Source organism: Megalops cyprinoides, chromosome 16, assembly GCF_013368585.1.
Source record: "Megalops cyprinoides isolate fMegCyp1 chromosome 16, fMegCyp1.pri, whole genome shotgun sequence".
Lineage (NCBI taxonomy): Eukaryota > Metazoa > Chordata > Actinopteri > Elopiformes > Megalopidae > Megalops > Megalops cyprinoides.
The window spans coordinates 11,837,746-11,855,820 of NC_050598.1; the positions used below are offsets into that span (position 1 = coordinate 11,837,746).

Genomic DNA, 18,075 nt, shown 5'->3' on the forward strand with positions numbered 1-18,075 from the left:
AAAACACAGAAATGGCTGTACTGATGTACTCCTCTGTATGAAGTTAAATCTGCAAAGTCTCTATTGAGTACCTCTCAGCCGGTTGGGATCCAAGGGCAAAGACCTGAATAAAGGCGCTGTGAAGTGCGAGGACGTGAACTGCAGAGGGCAAACCCCGAGACAGGAGCCCTTTTTGTGTCACGCAACACAGGAGCAAACACAAAGGCTCACACAGCACAAAAACTGAAAAGATACATCAGACATAGCGGGACAAACTACAAGCCTCCTCAGGCTCCACAGCTCCGTTATAATCGCTGTCAGTGTGTGCACTGGTCTCAGACAACGAGCAGTTGCACATATTTTTTCCATAACTCGTGCAGCAAAATGTTCACAGGCAGGACACAGCTTGCCAAGATCTGTAGTGGTGCCTGAGACTTTCACATTATTTTAGACAGAACCAGACGCAATGACAATGATGATGTCACTCTAGGTGAATCCGGGTGAATCTTCATCTGAATTTGTTTGTATTTTCAATCTATCTTTCATTTGTATTGTTGTATCAGATATCAAGGTTTTTATTTAACTGCTGTTTTCACTGTTGTTGCTCTTGTTGCGATTTTTATGATGATAAAGTTTTTCATCGTTATCATATACAGTAGGCAAAATGACAAAAGCTGAAGCTGAAGCTGGCCTGAATAGCCTGTTGTGGTTTCTATAATGTTCATGTGCTCTTCGGGTGGGTTGTCAGTGACACTAGACAGGCAGAAGGGAACGCTGATATATATACGGTTCCACTCAGGCACAATGCTGCTCTCAGTGTTTGAAGTGTGCGAAGGAAAAAGAGGTGGAAACCTGTCCTCGAATCTGTGCCACAACACTGAGCATACAGTGCACAGGCTTCACACATGAACGAAAGCGTAGACCAAACATGGATCAAACACCCAGGAGACGCGGTGACCAGAGCCACTGGATGTGTGACCACGCACACACTCACAGGTAAGACGGATGCGTGAGCTGCCGAGACACAGTAGCGTGAGAATAAAGAGTGTAGCAGTTTGAGTGAATGCAGTTTGGCCAGCACTAGAGAGGTTCTTCAGCACAGTGGTAAGGAGCAGAACTCGTAACCGAAAGGTTGCCAGTTCAATTCGCTGCAGGGACACTGCTGTTGTACCCTTGGGCGAGGTACTTAGCCTAGTTGCCTCAGTAACTATCCAGCTGTATAAATGGGCAATGTGTATAAACAATGTATTCTGTGCAAGTTGCCCTGGATAAGAGCGTCTGCTAAATGCAAAATGTAATGTAATGTGTGCCCACCCCCACCACCCTAAGTGACTCCACCCCACTGTCCCCTGGTGCAACCCCAGGAGACTGGACTAGACATTCCAGTCCCCCCCAACCACCACCACCTTCCCCGTCTATCATTTCAAGACTGTCTGCAAACTTCCCATGTATGACTCTCTTTCCATGCCTTTTTTCAAAAGTGCCTCATGGACATAATTTTAAGTTGGAGGATAAATCTGAAGGCGGACACGCTTTTGCATAAGGTAGAAATTAAATAGGCTTGAGAAAGATTTGCTGTTGCCCAAGGGGCCCAGCATGCATTCCCTCATGTGCTTCGCATAGAGGAATTTCATTCAGAACCGTCACGAGAAAATACACACGGCATCCCCATACTGAATCAGAAAGATAAATGGCTCTAGTATCAAGACAAAGCAATTATCACACAGAGGCTTTATGTGCGTTTCCATACAAATCTGGAAAACACATGAGGACAAAGCTCAGCAAACATATCAGGCCCATAAAAAAATAAACCTTCTAAAATCTTCTGCCTAAATCATTCTAAATCCTTACTGCTCCAGTCAGAGAGTGAGGGGATGAGGCCTTGTTTTGCTGAGGCAGTAGAGAATTGGAAAGGCTGTAGCAGTGCAGTAGCCGGCTGTGTCCTTCTGCGCAGTTCAGCCCTCCAGCCAGAAGAGGGCAGTCCAGTACCTACCAAGTGAACCCGAGTGCAGTCTGAAGCGGGCCTGGTTGTGCAACACCTGTGAGGTGCGTAAGGGGTGCAGACTGGGCTCGGGAAGACTGTGCTGCATCTTCAAGAACGGGCTGTCCAAGCGGCCTAGTGGACACAGGACAGGGTCCGGGGCAGGGCAAACACACCCACAACCAACACACGGAGGGGGTGCGGGCACACACGGCAAACAAGCAGGGAGGGACCGGAGAAACAGGGGGAGGAGGAGGACAGAGAGGATAATGAGAGGGAGAAGGGGAAGGCGGAGAGTCACAGGAGCAGGAGAAATGAAGTGGAGTCAAGTGTGAGATGGAGGGGTGTCAAAGAGGAGGTCAGTGACACAGAGGTCGATTTAGAAATGAGAGGGGAGGAAAATGTGACCGTGTGTGTAGAGAACAGGAGGCGGACAGGACAGGGAGAGGGTGAAAACAGGACACACAGCAAACGGAGTAAAACAAAGAGAGAAAAGAGGAGAGAAAAGTCAGATGAGATGCTTGCCAAGTTGCCAGGTCACCCTTTCCCTGTAGGACGACAGCTCCTTCACGCCCGTCCTTCTCGTCTGTTCAATTGAAGGCAGTAACACACAGTGCTGTTGCGACCTGAGCACTGCTGAGTTCACACTGGTCTACAAACTCTACACCGAGCAGACTGCAAATCACAATGGAAGTGGGAACATTTTTCATAGGTAATTAGGTAGTTTCCACACAAAAATTCTGTCTGTGCAGATTGGAGTAAAAATCCTTCTGGCACTCTCATTAGGTGACACATTCACCAGCCTTGACCATGTTTGGGTTATAGGCTTCACATCACTGAAGGACAGGATCACTTTCAGACCCCATTGCGGCAGTGTAGCATAGTGGTAAGGAGCAGGACTCATAGCTAAAAGGTCACTGGTTTGATTCCCTTGGACAAGGTACTTAATCCACAATTGCCCCAGTAAATATCTAGCTGTATAAATGCGTAACATGTAAAAACTGGAAACTTCATAAGTTGCTCTGGATAAAAGCATCTGCTAAATGGCAGTAATGTAATGTAATTGCATTAGGAAATGCCTCTCTCATTTAACCACAGCACTCACTCTCCCCCGTGATCTGAGCATGGTAGACAGAGCAGCTCTTCAGCTTCCATCTCTTACGCCTAGCCCCATGTGAGAGACCTGGTGCCCCGCCCTACAGAGTCTACTCCAGCTTTACAGTGCTCATCTCTCAGAGAGAGACAAGCTCATTTCCTGTTGCTGTCGCTCGGGGGAGTGGAGAGTGAGGTGTATGGGCACATCTGGGGGGGGGGCGGGGTCCCGTCTGCGGTGGGACAAACCGTGTTTAGGTGCCCCCCACCCCGTGTGAGCGCTCGTACCCGTCCTGTGGTAGGAGGCGGAGGAGCTGTCGAAGCTGCAAGCCACCGCCCTCTCCCTCTGCCTGAAGAACTCTCGTGGATTCTCCCTCCGCTGGGCGATGATGGCTGCCGCTTCCTGTGAGACACACACACACACACACACACACACGCACACACACACACACACACACACACACACAAACACATATAAAAACACTTCCAATGAAACCAGCATGATGTCAGAAACACAGCATACCAGGTATATTAAATGTGCTTGCCTTTCTCTTTATCTAGATCTATCTTATTGTCCTCATGAATTTCCTATACAAACTTTGTCTACAACTCCATTATGAGAAAAAACTAATTTGCTGAGGTCCACCAGCCCACCCTTACAGACAAACTGTAGAATAACCCACCTCCACTTCTGATCCCTTCTTCTCCTTACAGTCCTCCCGGCCCACCTCCGTCTGTGGGCAGAGAGATTCAGTATGCCACTGACCATTTCATACCAGCAGGGGGCAGCAAAAACTAATTTTCTAATACAGTCATCTAATAGTCATCTACCACTTAGGGCATCTGTTTTAAGGCATTTCATCACTTCACAGAGCAACACTTTGTCTAAACAAGGCCTGTTAACATAAACTATGTCACTTCCTAATCCACAGAGAGGAAACATTCACAGCAGCTGTAAACACAAAAGGCATGCTTTTAAACTGCAGACATGATTTTAGGTTACAGGAGCTTACACTTTCCTTCAGTCCTTTTTAATTAAGGGTGTTTGATCACTTCTTATGGAGTGTTTGTAGCTTGTCCACTACTATCCTTGTGAAACTCAGGAGCAGTTATACTAAACTTTCTTTTGTCCAGTACCATGTGGGATCAGATCCAACATCTCAAAACCCTCCCAGGTGGAGGACACAAACAGCACCGAATGAAAAGTGAAATGAGCCTCCTCTTACGATAAGGGCCTTCATCCTCTCCCTGGCCTCCTCCTCCTCCTGGGCCTGTAGTTTCCTCCTGTAGAGAATCACACGATTAGCGTTTATCTGTATCGGTGTAGTTACATTTGGGTTATGATGATTTACGATGATTTACACACGGCCCCTGTAGCAGGGACACCGGGGCTGAGGTGCAGGTGAGGACACTGGGGCACAATGCAGTGCCTGGATGCTGGCGTGCAGCGGGGTGCAGTGGGGTGACTGGGTCAGGGCTGTGGTGGCGACGCCGCACACAGAGGGCGACGGGTCTCACCTGTGCTCCTCGATCTGTCGCTCCCTCTCCCGGTACCTCCTCTCCCGCTCCTCCTGCTCCCTCCGCTCCAGCTCCATGCGCTCCTCCTCAAACCTCTGCCGCTCCTCCGCTGCCTTCCTCCTCTCCTCCTCCTTCCGCATCTCCTCTTCACGCTGGGAGTGGGGGCAATATTATTAGTATTACGACAAAATATCATAATATTAAAACAATGCTCTGACAGCGATATGCATATATTAAACATTATACATACGATACGTATCGGGGGTGGCAGTGTAACATAGTGGCAAGGAGCAGAACTTGCCTGTTCGTTTCCCTGCTGGGGCACTGCTGTTGTACCCTTTGCCAAGGCACTTAACCTGCAATTGCCTCAGTATATATATCCAGCTCTATAAGTGGATTGTAACCTATGTAAGTCACTCTGGGTAAGAGCATCTGTCAAATGACAATAATGTAATGTAATGTTACACATTTACCGGCCCTCATATTAAACCTGGGAAAGGAAACCTATCCAGGTCTATTTTGGAGCAGATGCCATCTCAGCCAACCCTTATACTGAAAAACTCATCTCCCACATGCAAAGAAACATGAGGCCAGATTCCAACATTTTGATACACTACATTACATTACATTAGTGACCTTTAGCAGACACTCTTATCCAGAGCGACTTATACAGGTTACAGTTTTTTACATGTTATCAATTTATACAGCTGGATATATATACTGTGACAATTCTGGGTTAAGTACCTTGCCCAAGGGTACAGCAGCAGTGCCCCAGTGGAGAATTGAAACAGCAACCTTTCAGGGTACGAGTCCTGCTCGTTACCACTATGTTACACTGCCGCCCCTCACTACGCCCTCTATCCTTTCATTGCACAAGCACTGCATGCACTGTACACAACTCTGCTATGCAGACAGGACAGACAGAGAGAGAGGATTTAGGAGAACTGACTGAAGGAGCCAGAGGCCACAGTGCTTTCAAAAGTGAAACAAACATCAGAGGGATTCAGAAGAGGGTGGGCCCTCAGGCTGTACAGAGCAGGAGTGTTGTGTGTAACAGGACAGGGGAGCAGGGGACAGGACACAGGAAGGCTTATTTGAACTGTGCTACTGAAACACTTTTCCAGAGGACTCTGAGGCGACTATTAGTCTGAGGCAAAGTAAAACCGCACTCAAGTTCGTTCTTAAAACAGAGGATGAACTGGGATATAAAAGAGTTTGAGGCAAATGGAGTCACCCTCTTGGTCTTTAAAGCACAGTACCAACTGGGCTATCAAAGGGTCAGAGGAGAATGGGGTCGCAACCTTGACTGCAGGGATCTGAACCTGAACCTGACAGAAGGAACGGAGTCTGTACCTTGGCCTGTTCCCAGAATTCCTCCCTGTTGAGCTTCTTCATCTCGATCTCCGCGTTCGTCTTCTGGTAGCAGGTGCCCTGCAGAGGTGAGATGAGAGGTTTTCAATGACATTAGCCATGTGACGGTAGTGATGGTTCATTCTGGTCAGGGGGAGGGACAGTATGTATGGAGGCAAGGTGCTGGACATCCCTGTGACAGAGATTTCCAGCCCGCAGCTCCTCTGATCTCACCTCCCATTCCTCCTGGCTGTTTTCAGTCACATAATGTTATGCAGTACACATTCTTTTTAAATATAAAAGCAAAAAAAAAAAAAGATCATGTACTTTTACATGTACAACGCATTCCGAAAACTGACACAGACCTAGAATAAGGTAGACAGTAATTACTTTTTAAAACTAGAAGACACATTAAAAACTGCTTAGAATATTTCAAATGAAATGAAACTGAAATAAAAAATGTAAAAAGGAAATGTAGGAACAGATCATGAAACGAAAAGCTGAACCTGCAATTACACTGCAGAATCTTAAAATCTTTTCATGTGGTGAGAATGCTGTTAGGCAGAGAGATGGAGAGCCTTAGAGCATTGTGAGTCATGCTAATTGTTTCAAACAAAAAGCATCTCTGACGCACGCGGCATCAATTATTCCCTCTCAATGTAAACATTTGTGATGGAAAGAAGGTCTGAGTAACGTCTCTGAAGCCCCCAAAGTGCTGAGAAACCGAACATCTTTCATCCGTGCTGACTGGGAGTTCCGCCCCACCCCACCCCACGCCAGCGATCACCCACCACGGTCTCCGCCTTCTCCTCGTCTCTCACTCGCAGCCGGTTCAGCACCGGGCTGGCCACCGGGACCGTCCCGTTGGCCAGCCTCTGCCCGATGGCCGCCGGGTCGATGTCCTCCACGCTGCTGGCGTTTACGACCACATCCACCCCCTGCACGTGGAAAACAGGAATATGGGTGCAGTGTGGGGCAGCAGTATAGCACAGTGATAAGGAGCAGGGCTTGTAACCAAAAGGATGATGATTTGATTCCTCAAATGGGCACTGCTGTTGTACCCTTGGGCAAGGCACTTAACCCACAGTTGCCACAGTATATACATCCAGGGCACAGCTGTATACATGGATAAAAACATGTATGTAAGTCGTTCTAGATAAGGGCGTCTGCAAAATGACAATAATGTATGGTAAAAATGGGTTCAGTGCCTCTGTGTAAAGCGTGCAGGCCTGACCAAGCAGGTGATGGGGTGCAGGTGGCAGGCTGGCACAGAAAGCCTGCGTCTGATTGGACTGACTGCCTTCCTCGGACAGAGCGTCCTCTGTGCATCTTGATGAAGTGAGAACAGAGGGGGGCACTGAACCGGCACCCCGGGCTGCGGGACGGACGTTCATACTCAGGAAGTGCTTATAGAGGTGAAATAAAGCATAGCAAAGTGACAGCAGGGTCACACCCTGAAGCTCGCGAGCGAAAATGCTTTAGCCCTCTCCTAATCTCAGGTGGACACAGTGGCTGCACTCAGGACGCTGGCTCTGAAGGATGTACCGTTACACCGCCCTTAAGCCCTGTACTGCATTGTACCTATCTGAGGAGGATCGTCTGGTTTGCAGGAACTTAACCGTGACCTGGAAAGTAAAGACTCAGGAGCTAAGCTCTTTATCAGCTCACCCTTTTGAAGGCCCGCTGCAACATTTACAAATATGATCACTCTCAATATGACAATATTTTCAATATGATGAATGATATTTTATAATGTAAGTTGCTGCTGAAAAGAGCTTAGTCCTCACAGGTCTCCCATGTTCCATTCAGCTGGGAATCACACACAAACACCGTAGGATTTCGGCAATGATTGTGTAATGTAACGTTACTGTAGCATGACATCAACGCTGTGAAAGTGCGGTGTGCTGCCCGGAACATCAGAGGTCAGCTGGCGTCATTGCGGAGAGACTCAGGCTTGAGCCGGCTTGAGCCATGCCCACACGTTTGGGACACTCCCAGGAGAGAGAGTGAGAGGATGAGTGGGAGCCATTCAGCTCGGTGCTATAAAACCGTAAACGCTTCTGTCACAATGAGGACTGAGAATGACTCACATTCGCTCTCACAAGAGCACGCACACACACACACACATACACGCTGTATACGTAGGTGTTTTAATCAGGAAAAGCCAGCTAAGATAGGCAGAGTATTCTGGGGCATTTCCCCCAAAAGCTGAGCAGAGTTCCCCACACTAAAATATCTCCATCAGCCAAACACAATCCCTCAGTCTTACTGCATGTTGTCTGTAGTGCAGGAATACCTGTGGAGAATACTGAACTGCACCTGCCCAGATCACCGCTCACAGTGAGCTCACTTTCAGCTGATTGCTTTGGCTCCCTTCCGCGATGTAAGAATTTACCCGTAATTTCCCACGACTCTCGCTGTCAACAAGACGGGCGTGCGGGGAAAACGCAACAGGCAGCAGGGCAAACCTAGTTTCCTGGAAGCGCTCTGATGCAGGACGAAGGACAACATTAGTGGAGCCTGTGAGTGTGAGCAGCAGAGTGAGCGGAGGGCAGGTGCTATCCCAGCATTCATCTCTTCTTCTGCAGAGTTCCACAGAGGCACACATGTTCCCTGCTTATCGCCTGGACTCTGGGATAGAGGATGGACTTTTTGACTCTGAGAGACTGACCTGGAAAAACTCAGCGATGGTGGCCACATGGCTGGCACAGGCACATTTCCTGGCATCGGGCACATCTTCCCCAACCTACAGAGAGATTCCACCAAGGGGTTAAATGTATTAATACTGATCTGGGAACAGGGGGTATCACATACAAACTGTACTCTTACGTGCAATAACCATGTAAGTGCACTAAGCTTCTCACATGACATAATGGACCCTATAAGGACTATATGAATTGCCTTTGATAAGGGTATATTATAGTATGCAGGAGACCAAAGGGATCAATTACAAAAGGAGCAGTCCTAATATTTATAATGTCTTCAAATCCCACATGTAGCCAGGTTTAATAATCTGTAATGCTGGCGCTGCAGTTTCTGCTGTTGAGGCCCTACCATCTTTAATGAGCTGTTCCGCACCGGAATCAGCTCCTTCTTAAAAATGCATCAGAGATCTGATTGCAGCAAGGCACAGAGTGAGCACTGAGATCAGATCAGGACACAGCACGCTCGCACATGGCCGAGACAAAAAACAGAAATCACTGCGTCCTGATGAAATCATCAGCAAGGAGAAACTATTGAAATGCAGATTTTTCTCTTTGTTGGAGGAATCTCAATGAGGGGCTTTTCCTGTGAGGATGTGACACCTCTGCAAAACAGCACAGGAAACTGTCTATTTTACAGACAAATCTGTTGGTTACATAAACACTATGATTCATTGATCATTTCGCGGGAGGGACCAATAGCAGCAGGCCTGGGGTTGGGGGGGGGGGGGGGGGGGGGGGTCAGAGGTCGGCTCACCCAGTTAATGAGGATGTAGTGTGGCAGGGTGGTGGAGGGCTCCTTCATGCTGCAGAAGCCGTACATGATGTGCCCGCTGTCGAAGGTTTCCGTGATCTCCACCAGACCCCCGTCTGCACACCACGAGAGGAGAGGGCAGCAGGGGTGTGTTACCAGGGGGAGGGGGGTATCCCACCCAACACAGTGTTCATACGACTGTGGTCATCATGTAGCAACATTATCAGAGCTGTGAGAATGCTAAGCTCCTGAGATCTCTGCAGTATAAAGTGATACCATGCAACATGTCACACAAAAGGGACTATGACCTGTCTGCTGCACCTGCTTACCCCTCCTCAGTAAAATGACTGTAGTCTGCCTCACCCGCATCCCTTTCTAAAACAGTACAAATACCACCTGTATCGTCTATACGCTTTTCCAAAACAAGAGCAAATTGGTTTATTTGTAAAAGGTCCATTTCTGTTCAACTGCACAGTCTGTTTTAAATCAAAGCGCTACGCTATTGTGTACCAGACAACAAGCACCAGACAACAGACTAAACACATGAATAGCTAATTACCTCATTCCACACAAGACACACATTAAAACAATTTCCCAAAGAGATTTATTATTACACAGATTTCTACTTTATCTACAGCCAACAGTTTGAGACTCCAGTAATGGCACATTGACTCACTCTTCAATAAACTTAAATGATAGCTTCCAGTTGATCTCACAGTAGAAACATGTAATTGTTTGGTGAGAAAAGTTAATGTTACAATGACAACGCTGCAATAACAAACACAACTTCAGTTCAATTCTAAATCCACCGAGGGATGGGAACAAGACTAAAGTCAATGTGAGCTTAAATAGAGGTCTCATAGCTCATAAACACCTCCCTGCTATGACAGCTTTAGATTTCCAGTTAACTGGTTATTATAAAATCACAGGGTTTTCTGCTCTCACGTTGTGTAACGTTATTGCAGGGGGGAAGATTTCATAGAAGAATCTCCATGAAGAAAATGTTACCAAATATAACAGTGTTTCTTGCACAAAGCTAATTAGATTAGATGCGGCCCACCTCCTGATGCAGCCAGAATTAAGTCATCGCTGTTGTCCTCGTATGTGTACAGAGCCCTGGAAAGAGAGGAGAGGTCTTGTGAGGAATGGAGCATTTTTACGAGGACGCTGTGAGGATGGTTCGCTCAGTCTCCAACAGAGCACGCAGCTCATTGCCTCGCTGCCATCCTATAATAATTAGCTCTTTTCACAACATTTCACCTGAAACAGAATGCAAAAGGTCGTATTCCTGTAGTCACCGGCTACAAAATGCAACGGGAGATGCTTTGTACAGTGGTGACTTTGAATCAAAGACGTAAATACCAGTAAATACCAAATCACTTCATCAGCAGAAGTATCAAGCAGTGAGGAGGTAAGCTTAGCTTTATATTCCATGGTAGACACTTTTCCCAGTGGTGGATAATGGCCATTTCTGAATTTCTCCCTTTATTTTACTGTTGCATTTCTGCACTTGGCGTAACCATTGCTGAGGATCACTACCTGAGAGACTGAGAAAATGAATGCCAGGATTATTCAAATACGGTCTGGTGGCTGAAAATAAGAGGAGAAGAAACAAATCCCATTGAAACTGCAGTCATAATTGAGCTCCCAGCCTGAATCCCAGAGGCTTTAGCTTTTAACCTTTTCACACATAGACTATAATTTTGCTATCTATTGTTCAGATAAACTTATTTTTCCTCAGATGAAGCAGGAGCAGACATGAGCAGTGCGTGTACACACACACACACACATATACAGATACATACACACACACACACACACACACGCACAAAAGCAGAACACATACATGCTCAGAAATGAGGCATATCACTGCATCAGATTCATTAGTCATCTCACACTGTCCTGCTCCTCTTCTCTATGGAGAAAGAGACATGGGTGCTCTCGTCCTCCAGACTTGTCATTCACACAGTCTCCTTCGACAGAGCTGCCAGAGGCCAAGGTCATTTCCCCCTGAACCTCTGGGTGTGAGAGAGCTCATACCTTCCCCTGTCACACAGAGAAGGTTCCATACTGTTCTCTATCACACTCTGTCACACATTGAGGGTTCTGTACTGCCCCCCCCATTGCACAGAGAGGGTTCTTTCTTGCCCCCCGTCACACAGAGAGGGCCCACTGGCTATAGAGGAATGGTTGGTACTGCAACTAAAGTGGTCATTTTGACCAAGCTCGGTCAAATTTTGCAAGCAGAGAGACAACCGTACCCCACACCACTACTGTCTACTGCTGTCTTTAGGAGGAAGGAAAGTCCAATGGTAGGGGCTGTGGGGTGATGGAGGCAGCGAGATTTAAGAAGGAAAGCACAAGGGCATATCTCATACCCATTATCGTTTAACCCGAGAAGATTAAGTGCGAAAAAAGCACTTTCTTTTATGAGACGATGAGTGGGTGAGGAGGCGCACTGGGCCGCACCTCGCTGGAGTGCTGTCTCTGTGCAGAGGTGAAGAGGACGGCCACCTTTCATGCTCACAGCTGACGTCTTTTTAATGAGAGCCACGCAGCACGGCACGGCACATCATTTTCAGTTACGCGGCCTAGCCAGAAACGAACTGGAAATAGATCAGTGCGAAGAAGGGTCAGGGAAGGTAAAGCTGCAGAGACGCATTAAACTCGCAGGAGGTGCGAGCTCCGCCAGCTACAGTGCCCCGCGGGACGGCTGACGCTGGCGGTTTTCCACCTCCGTTCAGCTGCACCTCTTGAGTCCCCAGAGCCGGTCATTAAGCCCCATTGTCGGCTCCTGCTCGTCACTCTAACTGTGAGGTGAGGAGAGCAGGGCGGCCCCCAGCTCACAGGAGGAGAGTCTGTGCACTTACACTCGCACACCCAGACACAGGAAGGATGTCTGCGCATTGTCTGTGCACTGATTTTACAGATGTGCAGACAGGGCAACTACATAGACTGTAACCAAAGAAGACACAGTTGTGTTTAAGTACCAGGGTATTTGAAATCACAAGTCTGCAGTGGTGTGTTGAGGTATTTATTTTTGCGGAATATTTTGGTAATTACAACACTGATCAACGCACCCCTTCCTTCACTCTCTTCACTGTGTGGGACAGAAGTGTCTGCCTGTTTTGACTGTTGGGGCCACTTGCTCAAGGGAAATATCTCTCAAACACACACACACACACATACACACACACACACACACACACACACACACACAGACACACACACACGAAAGAGACAGAGAGCAGTGAATGAGAAAAGAGTGATGTAACAGTGTGGATAAAAAGGACAAACTGCCAGTGTTGTCTTTTCCTCTCATACAGGTATGAAAGAAGGCAAACCCTGAGGAAAGGGATTTTTTTAAACTTGAGAGCATATTTGTGCTCATGCCTCCCATGATTATGGAACTGTTCACCTGTACATAAAAAAGATCTGATTCTATCCCCAGGGACTGCTTTGTCCAATTACAATGAATTACTGACAAAATCTTTTTATTTCCCTGCAAGCTCCTACTACCGATCTTACAAATATTGCCTGTGGTAATGTAATCAAACAGGCACCTGTGGGTTTACTAAATAGAAACATGTCTCATACTAACCAAATGTGGACTATCTACTGAAAATCAGAATGTTGTAGCAAATGTAGCACATATGGTAAAATATGTATGTTGCATCTTCATGTTTTTTTTTTTCATTAAATTTATTGTAACACATTCCATATGCTGTTTAACAAAAGAAAAACGCATCAATTTGTTTATTTTCTGAGATGATCTATTTGTGAATGATGCTCCCAGCTAACAACAATAAGCATCACATATTTCATAGCCGGGGAAACTGTGCAGTGATTAAAGGCTCAGCCCCATGTGAAATGTTGTTTCAGTGCCTAAAATACAGGCTGAGCGCAGAGGCAACAGTGAACACAGGAAAGTAAAGCCTCACTGTCCTTCACTGTCCCTCACTGTCCTTCACTGTCCCTCACTGTTCTTCACTGTCCCTCACTGTCCTTTACTGTTCTTCACTGTCCATCACTGTCCTTCACTGTCCCTCACTGTTCTTCACTGTCCTTCACTGTCCCTCACTGTCCTTCACTGTTCTTCCCTGTCCTTCACTGTCTCACACTGTCCTTCACTGTCCCTCACTGTTCATCACTGTCCTTCACTGTCCTTCACTGTCTCGCTCTGTCCTTCACTGTCCCTCACTGTCCATCACTGTCCTTCACTGTCTCGCACTGTCCTTCATTGTTCTTCACTGTCCTTCACTGTCCCTCACTGTCCTTCACTGTCCCTCACTGTCCCTCACTGTCTCTCACTGTCCTGCACTGCCCCTCACTGTTCATCACTGTCCCTCACTGTCCTTCACTGTCCCTCACTGTCCTTCACTGTCCCTCACTGTCCTTCACTGCCCCTCACTGTTCTTCACTGCCCTTCACCACCTCTCACTGCACCATGGAGACAGAGAGAGAAGCAGTGCCTGAAAAAAAAAAAAAATCAATGGTGGGCACCTTGTGAAAACCAATACAATCTGATGCAAAGATGTCCAGATGGAATCATGGTACAATCAAGCAAAAATATGTGTTAATTAGATAATATGTTTTTCCTGCTACTAAAAACATTCATTAAAAAAGGCAACCATTCATTAAAAAAATGTGAGCTTCAGGAGGGCTCGTTTTGTTCTTTTCTCACAGTCTTATGGGATTTGTCAGGACTGTGCTGGTAGATGTAAACTGTCCATCATGAAAGATACTAAAAATGCTAATTTGAGCTGAAGAACTGGCCAACAACCAGGGTTCCATTAGTCACAAACCATCAGCTTGATGCGCACCGGGTTTTACATCACAGGAACGTGACTTTAAGCACAGGCTCTGTCCGCCATTAGCATTCATCTGTGATCTGAGCTTATTTTCTGTCAGTGGGCATTCATCATCCAAATTATGGACCAGAACAAAAATATTACTGAGAGGCAAGACAGAGCAACCCAAATCCGAGCAGCTACTGAGTTCAACATACTAAACATTATTTCAGTGCTCTTAAAATTTTCCCAGCATTATCATGACCTTTCATATAGTCAGGCTAATGCATCTGAGCAATCCAGCAAATGTCTTCTCTGGCGTGTCACTAGAAGGAAAGGAAAGAAAAGTGCAGGGTACAGCAGGAGAAGCGAGGGACTGCCATTGGTTTCTGCAGGAGCTGGCATTAGCATATTGGCAAAGCCCAAATCTGCCTTTAGGGAACAGATGCCAGGGTAGGGGATAGCAAACAACTTATGCACAATAATATATACAGCAAACTAACTCGGAGCATCTTCACTCTTCCCGAGCAGAGAAGAATTCCTTTTTTAGAAGAAGGAGAAAAACTAATCAGGAGGAATGGAAATTGGGGGGTTCTTTTTACATCCCTGGAAGCAGTGCAGCTCGTAGTAATCATATCCCCACACCAAAGAGGCCTGGAAGAGGAGGACTACAGAGGAGCATGTCTTCAGAGCACAGCTACTCAGGAAAGGGTCCCCCGAAGAGCCGCTGTAATTAGAATTGCTAATGCAAGTGATGAGGGAGCCGGGGACGGAAGCGGCGGAAAAATTGGAATAGCAATGAGTTTCCCCCCCTCGCTATTATTTCAGGGCAAGCATCCCTTTTTTAACGTCTTTGTTCGCGCACATCGCCACGTTTTCCTGCACGCACCGTGGAGGTGATAATTGCGTTCTGAGGCTTTCTCTTTTTTTATACAGAGGTTGTCATTACAGATGCAGGGAAAGGCAGACAGTCGGTGTGGGAGAGAGACATGAGGTGACAAAGGAGGGAACCTTCTCAATTACCGCAAGTCGAACGCCATGTCTGCTAGGGAAGTCTCTTTACCACCAAATTACTGGTAGGGATAACACGTGTTACAGGCAGTGATAACAAAAATTACTGGAAGATTTCTCACGGGCTACAAGAAGGGCTAACAAGGGCAACAGTGAGAGCTACTAAGAATACATGTGAACATAAATGTGGAAGAAACATCAGACATTCTAAGGGCCTTTCTGCTTTTTCCTTGTGTCTGTTTGAGAGAATGAGAATGAAACCTTACCCTCTTATTTAAGGAGGTGATAAACGCTAACGCTAACGCTAACAGGAACATCCTTTCAGCGTTTTGTCATATGGACATGTTTTTCTGCTGAATGCCACACCCAGTCTCACAGGCAGAGCATGCCAGACTACAGGCTTGCCAGGACAAACAGTCCTCCTCCCCTCAACTCCTGCATCTCCCATGCCCCATCTCACAGTCCCACCAAAGCCCAGGATGAGCGAGACAAGCAACACTGTGCTAATGACAGTGTGTAGGCCGTGACATCCCAAATCAAGCACTCAGCAGTCAATAGGGTTGTGCCAGTTCCAAAATTTTTGCACTGATACACCAAGGCTTAAAATGTGGTTGTTGAAATTATGGGAGATTTTTTTTTTGTCAAGCCTTGCAAATCATAATTATTACTATTACCACAGTAAAAGTACAAATAAATCAAACTCAATCTATTTCAAAGTATTTTTTTTTCACTAAAATCTGAAAATTTCCCAAAGTAGCCTAAACATATATTAGATTTATTAGGCTAACTTCTGCTGCCATTTATTTTGGAAAATGAATTCATCATAAATTTAGCTGAACAGGCAGTTCAACTCACAGTGGAAAAGTACAAATTAAAAACTATGCCTTCCCTGGTTACCCAATGTTCCTGGCGAAAAAACACCAACATGTCCACTTTAGCTGGTTTCAGGAGAGATTGCTGCGGTGTCCCACATGTGTTATTTATTATTTTTAAAAAAAACAAGATTGTTTTCCATTTTTAGCAAGCTAGCAAGTTCCTCTGATACATTAATTTTGGTACTTAATGTTACACATGCGCAACTGTATTTTTTCTTTTTCTTTATTTTTTAATTTTTCTAGTATTATTAACATTTTATTTTCTATGCAGCAGTGATGCCCCAGAGCAAAGTACAACAGAACAAACCGCATTACCATTTTGTAACCAAAGCATTCAGTATTACCCAATGCCAGCACAACTTTAGCACCCAACTGCTTGTTAATTAACAAAAAAATGTGATATTTTTATTCAGTATTAACCAGAAAGGGGCTCAATATCAACATTAACAACATATATTTTTTATTTTAATGGGTTTTCCTATCTGAATGTGTGAGTGAAAGCAGATATTCAGTCATAATTTACAAAGAAATTGGAGTACCTGTACGGTGTTTGGATACGGGAAGCAGGGTGCAATGATAAAATATTTTGGTCTTGGGCGCCAGAGAATATTCAGACATCATTATTTGAACTGGTATGCACATTTCTAGCTATTGTGACCTTAGGAGAGCTGGCGTTCACTCGGGCGTAGATGCCAGACACTTGGACATTTAAGTACTGGAAGCTTGCCAGGGTGTAAATGTGTCATCTCATTATGGGCGGTAACAGGGTAGGGGAGTCTTCTATCTGTCATCAATGGTAGATGAAGAGAGGACAAGTGTGGGGGGAGTAGGGGACTGCCCCCCCTCCCCCAAGACACTGAGCTAAAGTACAGTGTGCTGACACATTCATAGACAAGAGACCAGACATACACCTGTCACTGGTCAAAACCAAACTGTGCAGGAAGTGTCCTTCTCTCCCACTTCCTGTTCCTGTCTGCTCACACCTCCACATCTACTGTGTGGAGACAATGGAGTGTGAAATGTAGTGAAATGGAGTGACCTGTTCACAGGGTTTTCCCACTCCTCTTGCAATCACAGTGTAGAACATGGGACGTCTCCCCTTGCAAACACTCACCTAATAAAACAAACCCCTCAAATGATTACAATTCTGGGGCCAAAGTCACCAATATTCTCCAAAAAGAATCCTGAATCACCATGGAGATCTTTGACATCAGACACCTTCTGCACTGTAATCACACCACTAGGATTAGATACTGTTGCCATGGCAGATGATTAAGAGGGGTTGACGTGCCGTTGGGTACTTAAAGATGCACTTTTGTCAAGATGATAAAACATTTTCTGACATTGCATCAAATCATACGAAGGCTACTTAAAAGCATAAAGCAACACTGAAGCATATAAATTGTACAAAAATGAAAATGATTCATCAAAATGCCCAAAAGGACAGAAAGTTAGCAGGAACCACTGCCCTTCCCAGCTCAGGTCAAGTTACAAGTGACAGAAAAACAGAGATTCTTGTATTGATTACTGTAAGCCAGCACATCTTTGAAATCTATACATGTTGACAGGTGCCAAATGGCAATATTAACATCCCTAATTGTAGCCAAAAATGTTATGCCCATGGCGAAAGGGAGTTTTCACTAGAGCAACACTGGTACCACCAATGTTTAATCCTGACTCAGTGCCAACGGTCCCGACCTTACCCACAATTCCACACTGCTGCTGCACCAGCTGATGTCACAAAGGCCGCTGGCTGTCCGGGTTGGAGTCACTGCAGAGTCTCTGCATCACACAACCCACCCTCCAGCTCGCGGGGCTCTGGAGAAGCGAGCATCCGCAGGGAGGATGTGAATAATTAAACTGAAGTCCTTGCAGCTGAGCGCTACACGATGCTGGTCCCCGCACTCATTCTGTGGCTGAAGCGTCCTGTGGTTGTGAGTGGAGAGGGCCTTCTGAAGCATAACTGGAGCTGACATAGCTTTTAATGTGCCACATTTATGACAGAGGAAAAAAAATGTATAAT

At 46.1% G+C, this 18,075-nt stretch overlaps 1 protein-coding gene across 1 annotated transcript in view; it reads right to left on the reverse strand.

Moving 5' to 3' along the window:
* LOC118791448 (drebrin-like) overlaps positions 1–18,075 on the reverse strand; it is a 49,453-nt gene that overhangs the window by 3,787 nt on the left and 27,591 nt on the right. Inside the window, exons 2-11 of the mRNA XM_036548808.1 lie at positions 10,437–10,492; positions 9,380–9,492; positions 8,592–8,666; positions 6,712–6,858; positions 5,924–6,001; positions 4,571–4,722; positions 4,279–4,336; positions 3,736–3,786; positions 3,341–3,455; positions 1,973–2,095 (exon numbers count right to left, since the gene is read on the reverse strand). Coding sequence (XP_036404701.1) covers positions 1,973–2,095; positions 3,341–3,455; positions 3,736–3,786; positions 4,279–4,336; positions 4,571–4,722; positions 5,924–6,001; positions 6,712–6,858; positions 8,592–8,666; positions 9,380–9,492; positions 10,437–10,492 — 968 coding nt within the window. The remainder of the gene's footprint in view (positions 1–1,972; positions 2,096–3,340; positions 3,456–3,735; positions 3,787–4,278; positions 4,337–4,570; positions 4,723–5,923; positions 6,002–6,711; positions 6,859–8,591; positions 8,667–9,379; positions 9,493–10,436; positions 10,493–18,075) is intronic.